Genomic DNA, 26,708 nt, shown 5'->3' with positions numbered 1-26,708 from the left:
TCCTGGTAGCCTGTCTGCATTGCTATGAGAACTTCATATCTGACTGCACAATTACCTTCAGGTCTTTTTCATTTTCCACTACCCTGAATTTAGTACCACACAATTGGTACATTACTCTGATGTTGCCCATATGCAGTACTTTGCATTTGTCAATGTTAAATTTCAATTGCCATTTCTCAGTCCATTTGTCTAATTTTCTAGATTCTGTTGCAGTAGCATACCATCATTCCTGTCATTAACCACCATGCCAATCTTTGTATCATCTGCAAACTTGGACATTAAGCCCGATATGCCTTCATCAGTGTCATTGATAAATATAGAAAACAACAATTGGCTCAACACCGAACCTTCAGGGACTCGATGTTGGGTCCATTGTGCCCATATGTGTTAGAACTAATATCTGATGGGAAAATGGAGGAATCACTACCATCAGCAACTACACAGGATATTAGTATTAGCAATGGCCACATGGTGCAAGGAAGCCTATGGCTTATGCTGCACCATCCAAAAATAAAAAATAAAAAAATAATAAATAAATAACAATAATAATAAAATAATAATAATAATAATAATAAAAATAAAAATAATAATTAATAAATAAGAGAAAAGAATATGGACAATCTAAGCATTTTCTCCTGTGGGTAATTATCCAGGTGACCTTTCAATTTCCCCAAACTGTCAGCTTCTACAACCCATGTAGACAACTTATTCCAGTAATTTATAACTTGCTGGCTAAAATAAAACTTCCTGCAATCCAGTCTAAACATCTCCCTCTGTAACTTGAAATTATGGCCCCTAGTTCTAGAATCATTTATAACCGTGAAAATTCCGTCCTCATTCATTTTGCTTATACCTCTCAGAGCCTTAAACACCTCAATCAAGTCTCCTCTAAGGTGCCTAGTTCCCAAGCTTTGCAACCCACATATTGAAGTCTTTCCTCATATGGACACCTTTTGCTGATCTCACCAAGCGAGTTACCCGTTTCTGGACCCTTTCAAGAAGCACAATGTCTTTCTTTAGGTGTGGTTTCCATACCTCAACACAAACAGTATTCCAAGTGTTGGTCTAACAATAGCATTATACAATGGGATTATGATGTCCTTATCTCTACTAGCAATTGTTCGATGCATCATCGATAGGACACCATGGGCCTTCCTCTTGCAACCTGTCTACAATGCTCAGAGAACTTAAAGTCTGACCGTATCGTAACACTCAAGTCCCTTTCCTCCACTACCAGCTTTAGTTCAACTCTGCCAAGTGTATAAGTTATTTTGGGGTTACTGTTCCCCAGGTGCAATAACTTACACTTTGCTGGATTAAAGCATAGCTGCCATTTTTCCAACCATCCCTGAAGTCTACCTAGGTCATTCTTAAGAAGCTTTTCTTGGCGGCGAACATTAACTACTCTACCAATCTTTACATCATCTGCAAATTTAGACATCACACCCTCTATCCCTTTATCCATGTCATTTATGAAAATCAAAAACAACAGTGGTCCTAATACTGATCTTTGCGGAACCCCACTTCTTACATCAATCCAATCTGAGGAATAACCATTTATCACAACCCTCTGCCTCCTGCCCTGAAACCATCCAGCTATCCATCTAAGGATTTTCCTTGTGATTCCAACCTGTTCCAGCTTATAAAGTTACTGCTCATTTGGGACTGAGTCAAATGCTTTGCTGAAATCCAAATAAACAATGTCGAAATTATTCCCAAAGTTCAGCTCCTGTCAAAATAGCTAACCAGATTAGTTAAACATGATTTTACCTTTACAAAACAAACCATGCTGATTATCCTTCAGAATTCCATTTCTATCTAAATGATCCTGAATTCCAACTTTGATCATTGTCTCCATGATTTTCCCTACTACTGAAGTTAGACTAACCAGCTGGTAATTTCCCACTTCACTCTTAGAGCCGACCGGGCTAGCCGAGTGGGTAAAGTACCTGCCCGGCAACCCCAAGGTCGCGGGTTCGATTCCCGCCTCGGGCTTGGATCAAAGTACTGCAAAAACCTTGGGAGGTGCAATATGGCCACAGAAGCCGATGCGCCAACAACTACCAAATCAAAAAAAAAAAAAAAAAAAACTTCACTCTTAGAATCGCCCTTATGTATTGGAGACACATTGGCACTTTTCCAATTCAACAACATCACTCCCGAGTCCAGTGATGCTCTCATAATTAGCCTCAATGGACTCACTTTCTGCCTCCCTTAAGATTATAGGTTAAATGCCATCAACCCCAGGAGCCTTACTGGCCTGTAGGCTCGAAAGTATTTTTATTAAATAAACATGTGAAATTTCAGCATCATTAATTACATTTTTTTCAACTTCACTCCCATAATTTCTCATTGACGTAAAGGGTTTTTCTTCTGTAAATATCGATGCAAAGTAACTGTTGAGTTCATCTGCAACTTCAGCTGGGGTATCTAATACTATCCCACGTCCATTACATAAGGGTCCAATCTGGTTTGTTCTTCTCTTCTTTGCATTTGTATATATGAAGAATTCCTTATCCCACCTCTTTGCTAGCGATTTCTCATAATCTGCCTTTGCCAGCCTAACCTTTTCTGTGGCACTATTGCAGATCAATTTGTAGCTATTAATACACTTCTGTACTTTCAATGCTCTGTAACTTTTCCATGCTGTCTTTTTCTGCTCAAGTAATCTGGCAACTTCATTATTCATCCAACTTGGAATCCTCCTTGTGGAGTGTTTTTTTTTTTTTTAATGGTATAGAAGCATTCAAGTCTTCTGTGATTAATGTTTTAAAGGTATACCATAATTCAGTTTTTTTTATGTTAACACCAAACACGAGAGGTATTAGAACCTATAGTACTTAGTACCATGCTTGGGTTGGAGGTTGAGAAGACGAAAGAAGATATTTGTTGACATTGGACTTGAACTTCTGTAGACTGTAATTTTCAGGAAATACGTATGAAGGAAGGTTGTTCCAGGAAACGGCAGTTGAATGAATAAATGAGGAAGATCAAAAGTTGGTTCTGTGAGTTTGGAGTTGGACAGTAAATGGATGTTGGCTGGTGGCGGCACGTGTTCGGATTGGTTTGAAAGAGAGAGCGGGAATTATAGAAGCCAATTCAGAAGAACAGTGCCCATGGAAGTATCTATAGAAGAGGCATGCAGCAGAAACAGTACTTCTATGAGACAGCGAGTGGAGAGACTCTGTTAGAGATGAATCATTAACATTAATTAACCTAACTGCCCTCTTCTGAATGGAATTAAGAATCCTGAGAGAGGTTTTGGGGGCATCACCCCAGATGTGGGAACAATATTCCATGCCAGGCCGAATTTGTGATTTATACAGAGTGAGCAGCTGTTTGGAAGAAAAGTAACGCTGAGAGCGAAAGAGAAAACCAAGTTTATAGTTGCAGAGGAAGCAATGTTTGTAATGTGCTTGTGCCAAGAGAGATTAGAAGTCCAGGTAATCCCCAAAAGAGATATATCATTTTGCCTAGAAATTGTAGTGTCACTAAAGATAAGCATAGGAGCTGAAAAAATCCTTTTTGCAAGATATAAGACAAGACTCAGTTTTAGAAGGGTTGAAATCAACTAAGTTGTCTTTGCCCCACTGGAGAATTACCTGAAGATCGGCATTTAAGGAATTGGTAGCAGATTTTCGAAAAGTTGAAGCTGATTGAGCAGGACAAGGTTTCTCAAAATGGAAAGTGGAATGCAATGTGCTATCATCGGCAAAACTATGGATAGGATTTCCAGTCAATGGAAGAAGGTCATTAATATACAAGAGGAAAAGAGTGGTAGAAAGAACTGAACCTTGGGGGACACCGGCATTAGTGGAGAAGTTAGAAGACAGAGAGCTTGTAATATAAGATGGAAGCTTGTTTAGAAGACCTTTATGCCAAACACGATCGAAAGCCTTTGAGATGTCAAGAGCAACTACTTGTGTTTCACTGAACCTTTCCATTGAATTAGTCCATAAATGGGTAACATAAGCCAGAATATCACCAGTGGATCGACACTGACTGAATCCATACTGGTGATTGTTGATCAGACGGAAGGTTTCTAGGTAGTTTAAGATTTGGCGTTTAATTGATTTCTCCATTACTTTAGAAAGAGTAGAAGTAATTGCAATGGGACGATAATTGGATGGGAGGGATTTGTCACCCTTTTTGGGAACTGGCTGGATATGAGCAAATTTTCAAGCAGAAGGAAAAAACACCTTTGGAATAAGAAAGTGAAAAAAAGGCGGCAAAGAATAGGAGTAAGTTCAGGAGCACAGGTTTTGAGAACAAGTGGAGAAATACCATCGGGACCTGGAGCTTTCTTAGCATCAAGATTCGTCAAAATCCTTCTGACATCCTTTTGACGGAAGACCACAGGAGTCATTGAATGGAGCATGTTGTGAATGGTGGGAGGTGTTTTACCAAGATCATTAATACATGAGTTGCAAGAAAAATGGGATGCTAGCAGGTCAGCTTTATCCTTGGCTGAAGTGACAACAGAACCATCTGGTTTGGACAGAGGTGGGAGCAGAGATGGGCAAAAGTTGTGGCCAATAGCTTTGGCAAGAGACCAGAATGCTCGGCTACCATTAGGGCAAGAAGCAAGTTTTCTACTCTTAGTCTGTTCAAACTCTAGTTTGGACTGATTAATAACTGCTTTACAATTGTTGTGAGCTTTGGTGTACGCAGAAAATGAAACTGGAGAATTAGAAACAAGCCAATTACAATATGCAATATGAACAGCCTTAGCACATTTATTGGAAAACAAAGGTTTAAATAAAGGACGAGATTTTAAAGTGGAGTGTGGGATAAAGGATTCCATTCCTGCAAGAATAATTTCACTGACACGATCTGAGCAAACGTTGACATCAGAAGTTTTGTAACAGTAATCTGACCAAGGAAAAGAAGAAAAGAAGTTTCGCAGGTCATCCCATTTTGCAATCTTGTAATGCCAAACAACACGGGGTTGGGAATAGCCATGAGATAAAGGTTCCATTGGAGAAGAGACAATAGTTGTATTCACTCTCTGTGAGATATCTACTCAGTTAATAGAGGCCATGTGGCACCTTAAGCCATTGTAATTTCCTTTCCTGAAGTTATAATCCATTCCTTTCCCTTTTAAATACTGCTACCTCTCTTGTCATCGTCCACCATAGAACTCAGTGAACACTTCCTGCTACTGGTTCCTGTACTGTCAGCCCTATTATGTCATCTGGTTTATGTGTTATGATGAGGTCTAGATTATTGTTTTCCCTAGTACTTTCCCTCACATTTTGATACAAATAATAATCATCTAATTGATTTAAAAATTTTGTCCCCCGTGTGGAGTTTCCTTCCCATTTGCTCCAATCAATGAGAGGCAAATTGAAATCACCAATAATAAGACATTCACGCTTACTTACCCATTCCATTTGCATGTAGAGACTGATCATGATCTTCACAATCACCTCGCCTGTAGATTACTCCCACTCTCATTATACCTTTGCTTCCAACTATCTCACACTGTTCAGATTCTATAATAGCATGCAAAACATCTGAATCTGGGATGGCTTTCGTCACACTCAGGCTGCTTTTGATAAGAAGCATGACCACACCATCCCTTCTATCTTCCTTGTCCTTCCTAAATACATTATATATATACCGTGCTGAACCTCGTCATCACCTGTCTCCGGGGTGTCACCACGTTTCCGTAAGCCCTATTATGTCAGCGTTACTTGTCCTAACGAGCAGTTCGAATTCACTCATTTTATTGACGACACTTCTGACATTACTGTACAAACAATTAAGACTTAGTGTTCTTGTATAGTTAACTACCCTGACACACCCCTTAAAGTTATTTAAGCTTGCTTCCCTGGTATTAGCTGCCCACTCATTTGAAACGTTTCTGCTTTCAGAACATCTTGCTAATATGTTCTGTTGTGGTAACAGACAAGAACTCTTGAGGTATGTGCAAGCATTAATTTGACCAATATTATCAGATAAACGTGTATCTATATTACCCTTGTACCCCCAAACTAGCAGTTTCCCTGAACCTGTAATGTATCCTCAATAATACTGGCAAAAACGTTTTGCACCACCTTTGTTTAAATGTATCCCGTCTCTACAAAACAGATTCCTTCTACCTACAAGTGCGGGCCAAGCTGATAGAAAATTCCCCAAAAGCCTTGCAGAGTCCTTCAAGTCTTGAGTTAATCCACAAGGCTTTCCGCACATAATCCCTCCTATCGTCCCTAACGAGTTCCTATCATGCCTGGGCAGAATTGCAGACACATAGACATTGTGACCTAACTTGCATGGTCCTATATTTTTCTAACAAATCATCAGATCGTGTCATTAGTCCCCACATGAATAATAATACTTCTTTAACCCCCTTAAAATCTGACAATCTGTTGGTGACGTCATTAATGGTTGCTCCTGGCAGATATACCCTGGTTCTAGTCCACCTATCCTTATTACAATAAATATTTCTCGTTTAGCTGACAATGGAATCCCCTAATAAAACTAAGTCCTTTCGAACTAGAATAGTTTGCACCTGGTTATTCTGTTCTGGGGCCCGAATCGGGAGTGCATCACTTAGTACGTTGCTAGTCTTGAGTCCCTGACGAGCTCCCAGTTACATTATTCTCGAGGTCAAGCACCCATTTTTTTTCTGTGACTCAGATTGTTCTAGCAATGCACCAAATTGTAACTTAAGATCGGTGCACTCCTTACAACGGTGACAAAGAAAAGGATCTCCAAGTGAGCTAGGATTATCTACTAGGTTGACCTTGGAATACATGCCACAGGTTCTGCAAGGGATAAGATCATGACTCACCCGGGAATCACCATCAGCTATTTCCCTATGGGTCACGGTACCCTCTGACAAAGTGTTCAAGGTGGATCTTGTAATAACCATTATAAAATTTACTAATTAATAAAAGAAACTTTAAAATAATTATATTTATAATATTAAAAAAAATCAAACTATTACAGGAAAAGAAAAAAAAAACTTATTAAAATAAACTTTACAATATACTAAATAACCTTTGAAATCATGCTCTACTTCTGTAATCCTGCTGTAATCCCCTCTTATCTATACTTCTTTAATATTGTTATGAAGAGCTCTAATAGGCACGTCTGCTCGTCACGAATGCCAGTAGTAGAAAATAGTTGCTTGTAGTAGAATTTTAAAGAAAGGTCAGTGCTCGAGTGATAATGCTGTTGTTAGGAAACATGGCAGAAAGGTCTCTACATTAGAAGTAATAACATTCAGTATTAATGTTTGGCACATAATACAAGAATACAAAGCTTATACAACACCAGCAAAAAAAAAAAAAAAACAACCCTAACTTCATTTGCCCATCCCTTCTAATAATTGCCAAACTTCCGTGACACTTGGCAGATGTTTATTCTAAACACACACACACACACACACATATATATATATATATATATATATATATGCGCCAAGCACCTGTCTTCACCATGACCATCAGTCCTTTCCTGCACATAACAGAGGGACTCCCAGTAGACAGATTTTCATGAAATTTTGTATTTGGTCTTGTTAAAAATATTTGTTGAGCAGAACCAAATTTCGGTAAAATTGTATAAATATAAATCTGGCAATTATTATTTCTTTTTTCCGTACAGTTTGTTTGGAAAAGAGAAATTCATAGATCAAATGTAAAAGACAAAAAAAAAAAGAGTAATATGGGAATGGAGTACTAAATGGCAAAGTTTAGAGAACATGAACCTATAAAGTTTTATTATGTTTTCTATGATGTTATAATCTTAGTAATTAATTGATAAGGTGGTAACTATATTTACTTTAAGAAAATTTAAGAGAAAAAAATCAAATGTACCTGAAATGTAATGCACTGCAACTATTAACCAACTTATTCAGTTTAAATTTATATCTCCTTGTGTGTATCAAGAGAAAGATTAAAGATGCTATCAGTATTTACTTTACTTAATCCTTTTAAAGTCTTATGCACTTCAGTTGAGTAACCATACAAACGCATAATTTCCAGAGATTGCACATTACAGAACCTTCCTTACCCTATCTTGGTAAGATATTGGCTAACACTGAGCTAGCAATTATAGAAGCAGGTGTGCATTAGTTAGCTCTGTGTGATTATATTCAATTAAAAGACAATAGGGTCAAGAGCTTGTTAGACAATTTTCTTTTCCTTAATTTGTTTAAATATCTTGTAAATTTAAATTTTGGTAATTTTTTAAAGTTTTTTGTAATATTTTGTAAATTTAATTCTTACCTTTTCTAAAGCTAATTCTGCTAAGTTGCATTCTTTTCAGTATCTTATAAGCTTAAATTTAAATTCTGTAATATTTTTTTAAATTCTTACTTTAATTTAATGGATGCCAAAAGATCTACTTTGAATACTTCATCCATGAAAATCATGACTCATGACAGAAATGGCTGTAGTCGATTCTCACATGACTCATGAATTCATTGCTTTTACATGTCACAGACTATACAACAATGAACTAATTTCTTGATTAGTCTGTGGCATGTATTCATTTTGAAAATACATTGAAAATTGGCAAGTTCATACATCGTGGTCAAGTAGTGACCATAATGTAATAACTTTTGATATAATGTATAAAACTGATTCTTGTCGTCCAAGAATGATTTATGACTTTCCATGCTTTAAGACAAGCAATGTTGATTGGAGCCAATTCGAATAAAAATTTTGTGCTGCTGCTTTTGATGAATTCATTATAAATCTTGAACGTTTACCTGTTTTACAGCAGGTTGAGAAAACACCAAATCTAATAATTGCTGTTTGTAATGAGAGTTTTACTAAAAAGAAAAAAGAAGAAGAGACAAAGCAGTGCCTTGGTGGACACAGCAATTGACTAATTTAAGAAATAACTTGAAATCTGCCAGGTGTGACTATCAGCATGCTAGAAGAAGCAACAGGGATGCAGAGGAAATTGCACATTTGGTAGAGGATAAGGCTGCAAAAAGATTATATTTTAACACAATCCACAAAGAAAAGCACTTAGCTTGGGACCATTTGGTTCAGAAAATGATGGAAAATGATCCTTGGGGGTTAGCCTACAAGGTTGTCGCAGAAAAAATTCACCCTGCTGTTGTAACCTTCTCAACAATTATTAAACCAAATCGTACAGAGACATTATCTTGGCAAGAAACTATGAATGCTATCCTCCATGAGATCACTCATCAGGATTATTCATTCCCTGAATGTACAAAGCAAACTGATATGCATATGCAACATTTAATGTATGCAGGTTCCACAAATGAGGATCCATTTACAGCATATGAAGTCTCTGATGCAATCTGTTCCAGGTGAGATGGAAAATGTCCGGGGTTAGATCTGGTTGAGGTTTCAGTCCTCGAAAGGATTCGGAGGTTGAGGCCACGGCTTATCACCAATATTATGAACTCCTGTCTAAATGCTGGCTGTTTCTCAAAGCCACGGAAACTGGCAAACTTAAAAATTTTGCTAAAATCTCCAAACAAGCCTGCAGAAGTACCAACATCATATTGTCCCATCGCGCTTCTCCTCATTTTAGGGAAAGTACTAGAAAAGCTAATTGTATCAAGATATAAAAATTATTATACTTCCAGAAACTTCTCTGTTCTTTTTCAATTTGGTTTCACTAAGGGCAGGTGTACTATGGACGCAATTAGTGCAGCAATAAATACCGTTTCTGCTTCGAATTCTAATTACGTCCTCGGTCTTTTCGTGGACCTCAAAGGAGCCTTTGACACCCTGTGGTAGCAAAGTGTCCTGGCGAGGTACCGGGAGGCCAGGGTCTCAGCTCTTTTGTACCGGTTGTCTACAGATTATTTCAACAACAGAACCTTGTCGTCTCCTTGGGCATTTGCTCGATCACGAGACCGGTTCCTCGTGGTTGCCCTCAAGGATCAGTACTTGGTCCAATACGTTGGAATGTGTTCCTTGATGGGTGGCTGCTGCTGGTCATGGCGATGTCAGTAAGATTGCCTACGCAGATGATCTGGAGGCCCTTTTGATTATGGGAAACTCAAGATTAGAGCTAGAGCAAAAATCAAATAACATCTTGGATGACCTTAACTCATAGTGCAATGTGCACAAACTAGTTATTTCAGTTCCCAAAACGAAACAGCTTTTTCTTAAGGGCAACTTAAATCTAAACAGACCGCCTGTTGTTAAACTTAATAATCAAAGCATCAAAGTAGAAAAAAACATACAAATATCTTGGAGTAATGCTTGATCATCAACTCTCTTTCATTCAACATGTAAAGTATATTTTGAAGAAGATTAAAGCTTTAACAGGGAAAATAGTTAAAATTAGTAAAAACGTTTGGGGTATAAAATCAAGTACATTAAAGTTATACTATAAGAGTTTATTTTTGCCTATCATATGCTATGTGGCAGGTGCATGGGGCTTTAGGGTGGTTAATAGCATGGTGAAAAAATATCTTATCTAATCTAAGCAATTTTTCCTCCAGAGTGTGTAAGAACTGTTATTGTTATTATTTGGTTTTTAGGAGCATTAGCAACTAAGGCCATATTGCTCCAGGGATATGTGGTGGTCATTCCCTGACCTTTCCGCATCCTCTGTATTTGGTGGGCATGGGCTCGAACCCTGGTCTAATCAAGAAGCGTGGGCTACGCACTGCTGCTCCTGCTCACCTGGCTACGGAGGTGCCCGTGTAGAACTGTTTCTACCGTTGCTCTGCAGGTTCTGAATGCCTATTTACTATGAAATAATATTGCAGTATCTATTGGGCAGGGTTACCTATAGTTTTATTCCTAATGTCTTTGAATACACTAAGCAGTTAAAATAGTTTTGTCCGGGCTTAAATGTCACAGTTATGATTACAGGTCATGGGAATATAAACTCCAAATTAAATGCACTTGGATTGTCCGCATCTCCTCTCTGCCCTTGTTGAGCTGTTGAAACGGTCGATCATTTAATCCTAGAATGTAACCACTATTTAGAGTCCCGCTGATTTTCCATGGTCGGTGGAAAATCAGCGGAATTTCTTGTATTTCTCTGATTTTGCTGATAGTGTGTTTGGGAGACGAAAATGCATTGAAAATGTTAATCCTTAATGGGGTGTTACACAAAAGAGTTTATAATTGCACAGAGAATAAATACATTTGAACTGTGGTATGCTTTTAAAACATTAATCACAATGCCTTGAATGCATATCTACCATTAAAAAAATACTCTACGAGGAGGGTTCCAAGTTGGATGAATAGTGAAGTTGCCACATAATTTGAGTAGAAAAAGGTAGCATGGAAAGGTTACAGAACAATAAAAAGTACTGAAGCCTATAACAGCTACAAGATGATCTGTAATAGAGTCACAGAAAAGGTTCGACAGGCAAAGGCAGTTTATAAGAAATCACTAGCAAACAGAGCAAAGAGAGGGGGATAAGGAATTCTTCACATACATAAATGCCAAGAAGAGCAGGACAAATCAGATGGGACCTTACGTAAGGGAAAGGGGATAGTATTAAATACACCGGCTGCCATTGCAGATGAACTCAACAGTTATTTTGCATAGATATTTACAAATGAAAAACCTTTTGTGGCAATGAAAAATTGTGGGAGCGAAGTTGAAAAATATGTAATTAATGATATTGAAATTTCGCAAGATTATTTAATGAAAAAACTTTCGAGCCTACAGGCCAGTAAAGCTCCTGGAGTTGATGGAATATACCCTATAATCTTAAGGGAGGTGGCAAGTGAGTGCATTGAACCATTGAGGCTAATTATGTGAACATCACTAGACTCTGGGGAGATTCCCTTGGATTGGAAAAGTGCCAATGTATCTCCCATACATAAGGCGCAATATGGCCAAAGTTGCTTTTGTGCCAAAAAACCCAACAACAACCATACATAAGGGTGGCTCTAAGAGTGAAGTGGGAAATTATCGACCTGTCAGTCTGACTTCAGTGGTAGGGAAAATCATGGAGGCAATGATCAAGGGTGGAATTCAGGATCATTTGGATCGAATTGAAATTCTTAAGGATACTCAGCATGGTTTTGTAAAGGGAAAATCATGTTTAACAAATCTGGTTTGCTATTTTGAAAGGGTCACTCACGAGCTGGATTTAGGGAATAATTTCGACATTGTTTATTTAGATTTCAGCAAAGCTTTTGACTAAGTCCTCCCACATGAGCGGTTGCTTTATAAGCTGGAACAGGTTGGAATCACTGGGAAAATCCTTAGATGGACATCAGGATGGCTTCAGGGCAGGAGGCAGAGGATTGTGATAAATGGCTATTCCTCAGATTGGGTTGATGTAAGAAGTGGCGTTCCCCAAGGATCAGTATTAGGACTACTGTTGTTTTTAATTTTCATAAACAACATCGATGAAGGGATAGAGGGCTTGATGTCTAAATTTGCAGATGATGTTAAAATTGATAAAGTAGTTAATGATCACTGTCAAGCTGAGCTTCTTCAGAGAGACTTAGATAGACTTCAGGAACGGTCAGAAAAATGGCAGCTATGCTTTAATCCAACAAAGTGTAAGGTATCCTGGGAAACAGTAATCCCAAAATAACTTATTCACTTGGTAGAGTTCAACTAAACCCAGTAGTGGAGGAAAGGGACTTGGGTGTTACGATACGGTCAGACGTGAAATTCTCTGAGCATTGTAAACAGGTTGCAAGGAAGGCCCACAGTCCTATCAATGATCTATCGAACTTTTGCAAGTAGAGATAGGGACGTGATAATCCCATTATATAAGGCTTTTGTTAGACCACACTTGGAATACTCTGTTCAAGTATGGAGGCCGCACCTAAAAAAGACATTGAGCTTCTTGAAAGGGTGTAAAGACGGGTAACTCGCCTTGTGAGATCGGCAAAAGGGCGTCCTTATGAAGAAAGACTGAATATGTGGGTTGCAGAGTTTGGAAACCAGACGCCTTAGAGGAGATTTGATTGAGGTGTTTAAGACTCTGCGAGGCATCAGTAAAATGAATGAGGACGAAATTTTCAAGATTATAAATGATGCTAGAACTAGGGGAAATAAATTCAAGTTACGGGGGGGGGGAATGTTTAGATTGGACTGCAGGAAGTTTTATTTTAGCTAGCGAGTTATAAATTACTGGAATAAGTTGCCTACATTGGTGGTAGAGGCTGACAGTTTGGGGAAATTCAAAGGTCATCTGGATAGTACCTTTGGGTGAGGGAAGTGCATAGGATATTAGGTTCAGGTTTTTTTTTTTTTTTTTGGCTGGTGTAGCATAAGCCATAGGCTTTCTTGCACCATGCGGCTAATACTAATAAGGTTTTCTTGTCTCTGACTTTCACTGAGTCTGTCTTTTATTGTAAGTTGTTTGTAAGAACTGTTGTTGAAAATTTAAATCTTGTGTTGATGAGAGGTTAATGGCTATGTCTTGCAGGAAAATAAGTCCTGTTAAATGATATACATTATATGTATCGAATTTTAATGACTATGTACAAGACCAAAAGGTATTGACTTTCAAGAAACTTTGTTCTAGAAGATAGTGTCAAACACTGTTTTCTTGCTGTTGATGTTTATTGTTAATATATATATATTTTTTTTTCTTTTGAAGACATATAGCTGTTAACGTTGCTTCCTGTCTACAGGCTGTAGAGTTGTATATAATTTTCATTGATATTGTTTTTTTGCTAGCTTTGCAGCTCTGTTCAAATATGTCTAAATATCTTTAGATTAGAGTTTAAATGTAATAGAATATAGTAATATAGTTCACTATTCACTATTTCTTTTTACTACTGTAAACTTTTCTCTATTTCAGGGGCTGTCTATTCTTCCCCGTATCTTCTATCCAACTTTCCCTTCCCTTTCCTTCCAATCTCCTACTTCTCATTCTTATCTCCACTTCCTTTCCCTAAACATCTTGGGGCTCCCAGGCTCGCCTGATAGCCCGAAGAAGTCCATGAAGAGAATACCCATGCTATCGATGGGTATGCTCTTCGTGGACTAATGTTATTGGAGTCCTGCAGGGTTTGATGCTGAGCTCCTTATTGTTTTCAATATTTATTAATGATATTAGTGAAGACATTGAGTTTAATGTCTAATGATGATATACAAAGGTTGACAGGGTAGTCAATAACAGGAATCAGGGTATGCTATTGCAATATAACCTAGGGAAATTAGACAGATTGGCCAAGAAATGCCAATTGAGGTTTAACATTGATAAATGCAAGGGACTACATATAGGTAGTAACCAGTATAACATACCAGTTGGGTGGTACTACACTCAGATAGTGGAGAATGAAAAAGACTAGAGGGATAATTGTATAGTCCAACATGAAGATCTCTGATCATTACAGGCAGGCTGCTAGGAGAGCTCATTGGGTTATATGTGATATACAGAAACTTTGCTAGCAAGGACAAGGTTCCACTGTATAAGGCAATGGTTAGGCTACATTTTTGAGGACTGCATACAGGTGTGGACATCTCATTTTTGAGGACTGCATACAGGTGTGGACATCTCATTTTAGGAAAGATGTGGACTTTTGGAACAGGTGCAGAGACAAGCAGCGAGGTTGAGAAGAACAAAAAAGTGCTCTTACCAAGAAAGACTACAGGTCTGCAAATTGCTGCAACCAAGGATAGTTGATTGTTGGAACAAACTTCCATCTGTTATGGAAGTTGATAGCTTAAATAAATTCATGGAAGAACTAGGCAAACTATTGAACAGAATGAATGGATGAAATGGGCAGTGTCATGAAATTTTTTTTTTTTTTTTTTTTAGATGCCATATAAGCTTGCTTTCTTGCATCGTTTGCTCCCACTAATGCTAATGCTAGTGAAGCAGTTAAGGCTTTAAATGTATTTAATAAACTAAATGCTGATGTCATCTTTACTCTTGCTCAGATAACACACATAAGAGGGCATAAATTTAAATTGAAAAAGGATTGTTACAGGATAGATGTGTGAAAATTTACTTTCAAGTGGAGAGTAATTGATTGTTGGAACTTCCTTCCTTAAATTTATTTGAAGAAATTTAAGGAAGAATTGGAAGAAATATTAGACAGGTGATGTGGGAAGGATTTTTTTTCCCAACCACTTGTTTACAACTTAATAATCCTTTTATAGTGTTTTTATATTCCAGATGGTGAGATCGAAACCTTTTACACTTCAATAAAATTACTAAGAAACTTTGAATTCCCCACAGAAAAGTTTTACAGAACTTAATTAAAATATTATACTAGAGATTTGATCTGTTTTTTTTTTTTTTTTTTTTGTAAGTTAACAATATTAAAATTTCCCCATTAAAAATGTGAAACAATAAGTGTTTCACATTTTTAATGGGGAAACTAAAATTACGCTATTTTTGAAAGGTATACGAGTTAAAGCTGGGTGGGGACACATTTGGAGATGGAAGAAAGGGAGATCTATCAGATTATAATAGTGATATCTGCCTATGGGTTGAGGTTATTCCAAAAATAATACTTTTCAGAGAAGCATGGAGATGTTTTTTTTTTTTTTTTTAACACCTTTTCATGAGAAAGTTTACCTGTATAAATTAAAGAAATCAGTCATATGAAAAGCTCACATAATTTTAATAATTTCATTATTTGTAGGTATATTGGATTTATTGAAACTTACCGTGATCCTGCAGGCATGAGGGGAGAATTTGAAGGTAAGTAAAATAAAATTTGCAGTTTCAATGTGTATGTACAAACTTGTTTGGTTAAGGCAAGAGTAATTTATGTTACTAGTCCAGTAATTTATATTACTAGATTATATTTAAACAGTGAAATCTTAAAAATGGATATACTGGAATTCTATATTACTACAGTATATCCCTGTAATGGGATATATATTCCAGAAAAATCTTTAGCTAAACGAAACTTATTTTCCTAATGATTTCCTTTATATAATCTGATATGCATTCTTACATACAAAATTTTCTCCATAAGATTTGGTAAGAACATTTTTTTTTTTTACATATTCAGTAAATTAGTCATCATTTAATACAGTTAATTTTATGATAAAATTTCTCCATCCATCCCAACAGTTTGCTAAATGTCTTTTGGTCTGTCTGTCATATTCCAGTAATATTGTAGCATATACAAGTACACAGGCAGAACTGAAGGTGATACAGATTGTCATTGAACATATAAAGGACTCTGGTATTACCAAAAGTACGGTATACACTGATCATTAAGTGCATTGTGGGCACTAAGAAATCCTTTTGATTCCTTCTACTTTGCCTGTTGTCCCCTGTTGGTGGTAGTAGTAGTAGAGGCATATGATACAAGAAAGCAAGCTTATGTAGCATCAGCCAAAAAAAAAAAAAAACCCTGCCACAAAGCACTTTGTCACCATGAAAATTATAGAAAGGCAGTAAGAGGTATATAATAAAACATTAGCAACAAACCTTGCACATCCAAGAGAATAGTAAACTGTTATAGAGGTAGATTAAGAATAGTACATATGGACATGACACATTGTTACCCAATCAGTTCAGAAGAAACTCCACAATGCAAGTGGTACTACAGAGTAACAATCAAAGCTATTCTAACAGAATTCTAACTGAAACATGAACAGGAGTGGTAGTTAGCCTTCAAAATAGCACCCGCACTACATGAACAGCTTGCACTTGGATTTAGGATATAGATATAATTCACACTTTGAATTAAGAAGTTTTCTTTTTCTCAAATATATCAGTTTATGCCACCATATATAAACTGAAGAAAAGACAAAGTGAATGAACTAAAGAAATAATATAGATGAAATGGTTAATATAAGGATAAAAAAAAAGTCAATTTTGTTTTATGTTATTCCAGAAAAAAAAAAGGTATTTCATAAAAAAAATTTTAAACTATCATCCAGTAACCCATGCCCATCATGTTGTGAATATTAAAACAAGCATTGCCTTTCATACCCCCATTGTTTGCAATAGGGGACTAAGATGGGAAGAGGGGGACTTTGTAGAATTTTAGAGTAGATATGGGATGAACAAGATCAATCCAAGTAGAAGCAAAATTTCCCCTAAGCATCTTTCACTAAGGTGGACTAATGGTGGTAAGGAATAAGAAGATGAAGGAATACTAAGGAGATTACATAAAGTAGAAAGGTATTACATTTATAAAAACAGATATACAGTTATACTGAAATGTATGACTATTTTTAATGAATTGTTAAATTTTCTAAAATAAACCAGTTTAATCCATGTTACCAATTCTTGATTACCTGCATTTAAAACATGCCTTTTTATTACTATACTAGATAGATTTTCAGTTTTAGTTTGCTTGATCAGAAGCTTTAGAGCAGACATGATCAAGAAGGGCAATGTCATGTTAAATAACTATACTCAAAGTGAGGATGAAATAGGTTAGGAAATTTAGACTGCTGTGATAGAACCTTCAGGCAAAGAACCAAATGGCTTTTCAACCAGAAAGGAATGAAGGTACAGACTTGCTATACAGATATATACAGACTTGCCAGCAAGTCTGTATATAATATTTTTAAAAATGTCTGAAAGTCTGAATTAATAACGAATAAGCTGGTTGATGAGAGGTTCTAATGGTGATAAATAGGCAAGAAACAAAGCTAATGCAAAATTGGAATTAATTCATCAATTCTGAAAAATAAATAACATTCAAGAATATAATTTTTTACTTTATGAAGTTAATTTAATATTCATTTGTACCAGTTATTATTATTTTTTTTTTTTTTAGGTTTTGTAGCTGTTGTGAACAAACCAATGAGTGCCAAATTTGCAGAATTAGTTAGTCAGGCTGAGATATTTTTACCTCTTCTTCCATGGCCAAAATCATATGAAAAAGATCATTTTCTCCAGCCCGATTTTACATCTCTTGATGTGCTTACTTTTGCAGGCAGTGGAATTCCTGCTGGTATTTGCATACCTAACTGTAAGTAGAGTGAATTGTAAATTCATTACAAATAAAGGAATTACAAATTCCTCTATATAATTTTTGCCTATTAGGAAACATTTTTTGTTATATATCAGCAGATTAATTAAAACATTTGCTATTTAGATTATACAGATTAGTTATAGCATTTTAAATGGTGCATTTAATTAAATTAAAAGTGACAGTTGATAGACCCCAGAGCAGTCTGAGAATGAACTACCAGAAAGAATGAATGGAATAGTTTCCCACTCTGTCCCTCTCAGAAATCATCCTTATTTGTTTCATTTAAATTTGTTTAAATAAATATTCTAAGTTATGAAACTAAAAAAAACTGTACTCCATTTCTTTTTTTGGAGAAAATGATCGAGTTTATTGAAGTGAAGGGAGAGTATTTACATTTACATTTCAATAACCCAGTGATTTTTTGCCAATTTTAGACATTTCAAACTTGCTGGTGGTGGGGGGAGGGTAATTTTAAAGTCTATAATACAGAAATCTCCTCATTTACAACTTGCCACTGACTAGTCGTAGTTGCCATTCAGAGGGCACGATGTGCAGTACTTTCTCTTTTCTGTAATAAATTCATTTATTTATGCAAAAACTATATGGAATGCAGTGTTTTGGTTTATAACTCTGACATATAATTCTGACTTATATCCTCTCAAGAAATTAAATTCTTATTCATTTCTCTTTCACAATCAGAAGTAACCGTGGCTCTTAACTAAAAGATGTCTTGCAAGGATCAGTTAGTCCCATCTGGACCCTTTTGCTTTTGCAATAAGCTGTAATCCAGAGTTAATCCATGCATATGACCAGTATTTTTATCCATGTTTTGGACAGGACAAATGACAAATTAGTTCTTACAATATCATCTTGATAAGTTATCTTCAGTTGAAAGGGGTATAGTGCATTGTGAAAGAAGATACCACGGATTCTCCTCATTTTATTGGTGGCTTATTAATTGAAACAGTTTTTTACTCGTTAACCTTCCGTTATTTTTAATTATCTGAAAATCACAAAACTTTTACAGAGAAATAATGATTATATTAAAAAATAATTTATTACATGTCAGTTATGTTTTATCAGTTGGGGGAGGGGGAACACACTATGTACTCCACTATGGATGAAATGTAGATTTACACTTCACTCTACTACTGTGTGTTTCATATTAATATGAAATTAATATGAGGACCCATCAAACTCTCAGCTGCCCAACTCAATGCCAGAGCTCACTCCTGTGCATCAGGCAACACAGTGGCAATCTCCAAGGCAGAATGCACTGGTCCCACAGGAAGTAATTATTGTTAGTGACTCTATTGGCAGGAAGACGGGGAATATATTATGCAAAAGGATAGGTGGAACAGGACCAGGGTATGTCTGCCAGGGGCAAAAGTTGATGACCTTGTAGGGCAGATATCTTTTAAGAGCAGCAGTTGTGGCCGAGTGGTTAAGGCGATGGACTTGAAATACATTGGGATTTTCTGCATAGGTTCGAATCCTACCAGCTGCTGTTTTCATTTATTTCAAACAAGATTCGCAATATGTTAAAGAAAAGGGACAACCTTGCAAGAATTGCTAGAACAACAGAAATCGAGGCAGATAAAAATAAATACACAAAGTCACCGACTGCATTCAGTCAGAGAAAAGAAAATACTATAGTTCCCAACTTACAGGTATCATAACAAGCAAGAAAAAATGGACAGTTTTGAACACGATTTTACCAGGAAGGACACTGAAATCATGAAGCTACGTTGGCGATGTGGTTGAGAACAAAGTACTCATTTCAAATGACCAGAAAAAAGCTACAGCCTTCTGTAACCACTTTATCTCAAGTGTGACTAGCCTCTTTCAAGATGAACTTGACTCTGGAGACAGTGAAATGAGAGAATCTGCCAAGTTCTCAATCAGAAACTCTTTTTTTTCTCGCTCTTCTCTCTCTCTCTCTCTCTCTCTCTCTCTCTCTCTCTCTCTCTCTCTCTCTCTCTCGGATCAAGAGATTTTAGAAGTAGGACATCAATTGAAAGAGAAGGGAGCCCCTGGTTTTGATAAAATATCTCCTTCTCTGCTGAAAAAGGTCCTCAGCTCAATTCTTATACCATTGAAGTATATATTCAACATCTCCTTTCAGTCTGGTAAATTCTATTCTCAATTCAAAAACACAATCACTGTCCTTGTTCCAAAGGGAAACCATTGCAACTCTATCAACAACTTTCACCCAATAGCTCTCCTCTCAGTTTTTGCAAAATTATTCGAAAAAATTCTTCATAGCAGACTCATGGGTTTCCTTGAAATAAATCAGCTCATCCATCAACAACAATATGCTTATCATTCAAAAAGATTCACTGATCTGGCAATTGTTGACTCAAGGATCATTGATAGTCTTGAAAAGGGTCACTATCTTGGTTTGAGAGGGGAAAAATTAACCTTCTCCTTGAAGACTACCTTACTGATTGGCCATTTGTTGTAAGAACAAATGTCATGAGCCGACATTTGTTATTTCTCCTGGGGAGTGCCTCAAGGCTCACTTCTTGGACCTATTCTATTTGTTCTCTATATCAATGAATTTCTCTCTCTTCTTCCATCTTCCCACATAGTAGTGTATGCTGATGATATTTCCATTCTGATCACAGATAAAGACCCTAATCAGCTTCAACTCAAAATCTCTGCCTTGCTCTCTGTAAATAGTTGGCTTCAAAAGAATCAGCTTATACTGAATCCTGAAAAATCAAAATATATAGTGTTTAGAACAAAAAATAAACCACTAAATATAGATTTCAAAATAATGTACAAAGAAAAACAACTTGAAAGGGTGAATGAAACCAAGTTTCTCAGAATCTGGCTATTAGATAAGCTAAGTTGGGTAAAACAAATGATAACCATGCGAAAGAAAACTTTGTCATTAGCGGGAATACTTGCCAGGGCCTCTGCCTGGGTGTCTCCATCCCTTCTCAGACTGGTATTTCTTTTTTTAATTCAGCTGCACCTCACCTATAGAATCATCTCATGGGGTACTACCTGCCAAGAAAACCTTGCAAGAATCAACTCCATTCTCAATCGATGCATTCATTCAATTTTAGGCCTTTCCTGGAATGCATTGGTTAGTTCGAGATACAAGAAAGTAAGGCTCCTAAGCATCTACCAGCTGTTGCAGAAAGCTGAGGTGATCCTTGTTTACAATGCTTTGAAGACACCAGACTTTCCACCTCTCTTCAGATCTCTTTTTCATAACCATAGAAGAAGAAATATCATACAATCTGAGAAATGAAGCAAACCTAAAGGTTCCGCTTTTCAGAAAAGCCATAGGTCAGAAAAATATAAAATACAGAGGAGCTAAAACCTGGAACAAACTTCCTGCAAAAATCAAAAATGCCACTTCGCTAAACCAATTCAAGAAACTACTAATTGAACACCTCACCAGGGTTGTCTGATTCAAATTACCTTCCACTCAACTCCTGGATTTTAAAAACTCAGAGGAAATCATTACCAATAATGTACAAATGTTAAAAGAAGCAGTCAAATAGTTTGTAAATTTCTGTGCAGACATCTCATCATTTTATTTTCATCATTTAATTGTAAAAATGTACACAATGCAATTATAAGTAGAGATGGTTTACGAAGTCTTCTGTAAAGAAATGCACAAAAAATTCAAATTTATTTATGTCTTATCTGTTGAACGCTACCTGTACAATTTCAGAACTGTATATTTTTATTGTTATTCATATTGTTTTCTAAGGGAACACCCCTGAAAAGCTATTGGCTTATGTGTTCTCCCTCCCTTTTTGCTGTTATCTCCCAAAAAGTGTAACATAAAATAGGGATAAATAAATTATTATTAAGGGCACAAAATTATTGAATTATTGAATATTGTTGTACACATTGGCACTAATGACCTTAAGAGTAAGAAATCTGCAGATTTACTTAAAAGTACCAGTCAGTACTGAAAAAAAGTTGCGAGTTACGGTTAAATTTGAAAGTGTCTGCAATTCTGCCCAGACACGATAGGAGGGAGAATATGATGAGAGCCTTGTCAATTAGTTCGGCCCTGGAGAGATTGTGCAAGGCTCACGGGGTGGAATTTTTTTCAGCATGGGCTGTGCTTGCTAACAGGAGAGGCTGCTTCTACAGGGATGGGATACACTTAAATAGAAAGGGTGCAAGAATATTTGCTGATGCTATTGAGGCAGTATTAGGTGGGTCAGAAAATTGCTAGCTTGGGGGAATTCTAAAGACTAAAAGATTAACAGTAGCCGCAAGCAGAGGCAAAAGTGATTCTTGTACTACTTCTATTGTAATGACAACAGCCTAGAAAGCATCTAGGCTGTTGCATGTACACCAATGCTTGTTGCTGGAGATTTCAAGAGCTGCTGGGAGTCATCATGGAACAAGTAAATACATGGGCTGTGCTAGGGTAACTAAGAGTAAAGACAAGTGTATATATACTTGCATGTACACCAATGCTTGTTGTCGAAGTTGATAGCCTAAACAAATTTAAGGCTCAACTGGACAGGTATTTCGAACGAACAGAGGGGTGAAATGGGAGTGGTGTGTGTTTTTTTTTGGCTGATGCTGTATAAGCTGGCTTTCTTGCATCATATGCTTCTACTAATGCTAATGCTAAATGCTAATGCTAGAAGTATAATAATTAAATTTGATGAATTTGAAGTGTTGATAAAGGCAGATATTGATGGGATATCAGAGACATGGTGTCACACAGATATAAGCAGCGCAGAATTGGAATTTGGGGGGTACAATGTGTACAGAAAAGATAGACAGGGTAGGAAGGGAGGGGGGGTTAAGCTGTTAGTTAAGAAACATAAAATCTAAGTAAGTGCATCCAGTTGACATGGGAGGAGAGTGCAATGTTGAGTCTGGTGTGACATAAACACTGGGAAAGGGAAAATGAGAGTAGGAGTGTGTTAGGCCTAATGACTCTGATGAGTACAATGAACAGTTGTGCAGAGAAATAGTGGGCCAGTCAATCAGAATGTCTTGTAATGGGGGATTTTAACTTTGACTGGCTTGTGGGTTGGTCACTTGCAAGACTATTGTGGATTTATTGGATGATTGTTTTCTACAGCAACATGTTTGAGGAGCAACCAGAGAGTAATACTCTTGATCTGATTATCAGCAGTGATTATTTATTCATTAAGAATTTGCAGATAACGGAACCACTAGGTGCAGTGATCACACCGATGTGGGATTTACTTAAAGATGAAACTACCATCAAGGGTAAAGGGAAAGGTTTTTGCTTTCATAAAGGTGACCACAGTTATCTCAGACAGTTTTTAAATTCTACACAGTGGCATCAACTGAAGATTGTTACAAACGGTGTATTCTAAATGAACAACTAACTAAGAAATAATGTTCAAGGTTCAGGCCTAAATGGATGACAGATGAATTAATGAGGCTCATGGCAGAGAAGAAAAATGCATGGGATGCATATAAATTATCAGGCGACAGGCAAGCCTATGGCAGATATAAGTTAGTCTGTAATCAAGTCACAAAGGAGGTTAGGCAGGCAAAGGCAGATTACGAGAAATCTTTGGCAAAGGATGCAAAGAAAAACAAAGATTTCTTTACTTATGTAAACTGTACAAGGAAGGGGACGAATCAGATTGTCCACTTAACATAGATAGTTTGACTGTTGATGATCCTGCTCAAATAGTAGTAGTAGTAGTAGTGGCACATGATGCAAGAAAGCAAGTGTAGGAGCTTATGCAGCATCAGCCAAAAAAAAAAAAAAAAATCACACCATTCCCTCCAAATGCCTGTCCAGTTCCTCCTTAAATTTATTTAACCTATCAACTTCCACAACGACAGATGGAAGTTTGTTCCAGCAATTAACCACCCGCTGGCTAAAGGCAAATTTCCGCACATCTATTCTACATCTGTCCTTTCTTAATTTGAACTTATGTCCCCGTAGGTTCGTAATCTGAACAAGTGGAAGGATCCCATCATAATTTAGCATGCTCAACCCATTCAAGGCCTTATAGACCTCAATCAGATCACCACGCAGGTGCCTAGTCTCCAGCCACTGCAATTTGCAGAACTTAAGCCTCTCTTGGTAAGAGAATCCCTTCATTCCCCTCACCAATCGTGTTGCTCTTCTCTGTACACGCTCAAGCAAATCTACATCCTTCCTAAAATGAGGCCTCCAGACCTGTACGCAGTACTCATGGCGTGGCCTGACCATTGCCTTATACAGAGGGACAATCACCTCCTTTTCCCTGCTAGCAAAATTCCTATATATCATTGACAAAACCCCATGACCTGCCCTAGCAGCCTGTCTGCATTGCTCAGAAAACTTCATATCTGACTGCACAATTACTCCCAGGTCTTTTTCATTTTCTACCACCTTAAGTGTAGTACCACACAGTTGGTACGTTTCTCTGGGGTTACTTCTACCCATATGCAGTACTTTGCATTTGTCAAGGTTGAACTTCAGTTGCCACTTCTTAGCCCATCTGCCCAAATTATCTAGATCCTGTTGCAGTAGCACACTGCCATTACTGTCATTAACAACCCTGCCAACCTTTGTGTCATCTGCAAACTTCGACATTAAGCCTGATATACCTTCATCAATATCATTGATAAATACACAAAACAACAGTGGACCCAACACCGAATCCTGTGGGACTCCACTAATAACATTAGTCCACGAAGAGCAGCACCCATTGATTACCACCCTCTGTCTTCTCCCACTTAACCATCCTTTTATCCATTGTAGCAACTTACCCTTAATACCATTCTGCTCCAATTTGTACAGTAGTCTTCCATGCGCAACAGTGTCAAACGCTTTCCTGAAATCCAAGTATATGATATCAAAATTATTTTTTGCATCCAGTTCCTTTGTGACCACATCATAATAACCAATCAAATTTGTCAGACAAGACTTTCCCTTAACAAACCCATGCTGTGTTTGAATTATTGCTGCAGTCTTGTCTAGATGATCCTGCAATGCATCTTTAACCAGTGACTCCATTATTTTACCCGGAACAGAAGTTAAACTAACTGGTCTGTAATTATTCTTGTCACCCTTCGATCCACCTTTGTGAATTGGGGACACATTTGCACATCTCCAGTCCATGGGAAACTCCCCTGAGTCCAAGGATGCTCTCATAATTATGGCTAAGGGTTTGCTTAGTTGCTTTGCCGCCTCCTTTAAAATAACTGGATAGATCCCATCCACCCCAGGTGCCTTTCTTATGTTTAACTTCAACAATTTCTCCTCCACTTTGCTCTCAGTTATTACAAAATCATTAAGCACACTGCTACAATTTGATAACCTTCTTCCATTTTCAAATTGTAATAATTCCTCACGTGTGAATGTAGATGCAAAATACTCATTCAGTTTGTTTGCTATCTGAGCAGGATCATCAACAGTCAAACCTTCGATGTCAAGTGGACCAATCATATTCATCCCCTTCCTTTTAGAGTTTATATAAGTAAAGAAATCCTTGCTGTTTTTCTTAGCATCTTTTGCCAAAGATTTCTCGTAATCCGCCATCGCCTGCCGAACCTCCTTTGTGACCTGATTACAGACTAGCTTATATCTGCCACAGGCTTCTGCGTCACCTGATAATTTATATGCATCCCATGCATTTTTCTTCTGTCACGAGTCTCATTAGTTCATTTGATAACCATTTAGGCCTAAACCTTGAACGATATTTCTTAATCGGTATATAAAGTCTAGTAGCTTCCACAATTAATTCCTTGAATGCTTCCCACTTAGAATTTACTGTTTGTAACATCGTCAGTTGATCCCACTGTACAGAATTTAAAAACTGTCTGAGACCACTGTACTCCCCTTTACGGAAGCAAAAACCCTTTCCTTTACCCCTGACGGTAGTTACCTCTTTGAGTAAATCCCACTTCAGCACACTGTGATCACTGCCACCTAGTGGTTCCTTTATCTGCAAATTCTTAATACACGAATGATCACTGCTGATAACCAGATCAAGAGTGTTACTTTCTCTAGTTGCCTCTCGAACATGCTGCTGCAGAAAACAATCATCCAATAAATCCACAAAAGTCTGACTAGTGTGTGAGTGACCAACCCAGAAGTTCCAGTCAATATCTGGGAAGTTAAAATCCCCCATTATAAGACATTCTGATTTACTGGCCCACTCTATTTCTCTGTACAATTGTTCATTGTACTCATTCAAGTCATTAGGCCTATAACACACTCCTACCCTTATTTTTCCTTTCGCAGTGCTTATCTCACACCAAACTGACTCAACAGAGCACTGTTCATCTATATTAACTGGGTGCACTTCCTTTGATTTTATGTTTTTCTTAATTAACAGCATAACACCCCCTCCCTTTCTGTCCTGTCTATCCTTTCTGTACACATTGTACTCCCCAAATTCCAGTTCTGCATTCCTTATATCTTTGTGACAGATATAAGGAATGCAGATATCTTCTAGGTAATAAACTGAATGAGTATTTTGCATCTACATCATTCACACATGAGGATTTATTCAAGGAGGGGAATGGCAGAAGTTTATCAAACTCTAACAGCAAGCTAAATGATTTTGTAATAACTGAGAGCAAAGTGGAGGAGAAATTGTTGAAATTAAACATAAAAAAGCTACCTGAGGTGGATGGAATCTATCCACTTATATTGAAGGAGGCAGTGAGGGAAGTTAGCAAACACTTAGCCACAATTATGAGGGCATCCTTAGATTCAGAGGAGGTTCCCGTGGGCTGGAGATGTGCAAATGTATTCCCAATTCACAAAGGGGGTTCAAATGGTGACATAAATAATTATAGACCTGTTAGTTTAACTTGTGTTCTGGGGAAAATAATTGAGTCACTGGTTAAAGAGATGATATAGGATCACCTAGACAAGGCTGCAGTAATAGTTCAGACACAGCATGGGTTTGT

General features: G+C 37.2%; 1 protein-coding gene and 1 non-coding gene across 5 annotated transcripts in view; both read left to right on the top strand.

Moving 5' to 3' along the window:
• DppIII (dipeptidyl peptidase 3) overlaps positions 1 to 26,708 on the top strand; it is a 168,574-nt gene that overhangs the window by 78,876 nt on the left and 62,990 nt on the right. For all 4 annotated transcript variants that reach the window (XM_090376785.1, XM_090376784.1, XM_090376786.1 and 1 more), the window contains 2 exons: positions 15,525 to 15,583; positions 17,628 to 17,822. In XM_090376785.1, coding sequence (XP_090232911.1) covers positions 15,525 to 15,583; positions 17,628 to 17,822 — 254 coding nt within the window. The remainder of the gene's footprint in view (positions 1 to 15,524; positions 15,584 to 17,627; positions 17,823 to 26,708) is intronic.
• Positions 19,252 to 19,332, top strand: TRNAS-UGA (transfer RNA serine (anticodon UGA)). Its single transcript has one exon. It is a non-coding gene; the product is annotated as a tRNA-Ser (tRNA).

Source organism: Mastigoproctus giganteus, chromosome 6, assembly GCF_048544385.1.
Source record: "Mastigoproctus giganteus isolate SK-2022 chromosome 6, ASM4854438v1, whole genome shotgun sequence".
In the NCBI taxonomy this organism is placed as follows: domain Eukaryota; kingdom Metazoa; phylum Arthropoda; class Arachnida; order Uropygi; family Thelyphonidae; genus Mastigoproctus; species Mastigoproctus giganteus.
This window is presented reverse-complemented; position numbering and strand designations above follow the sequence as displayed.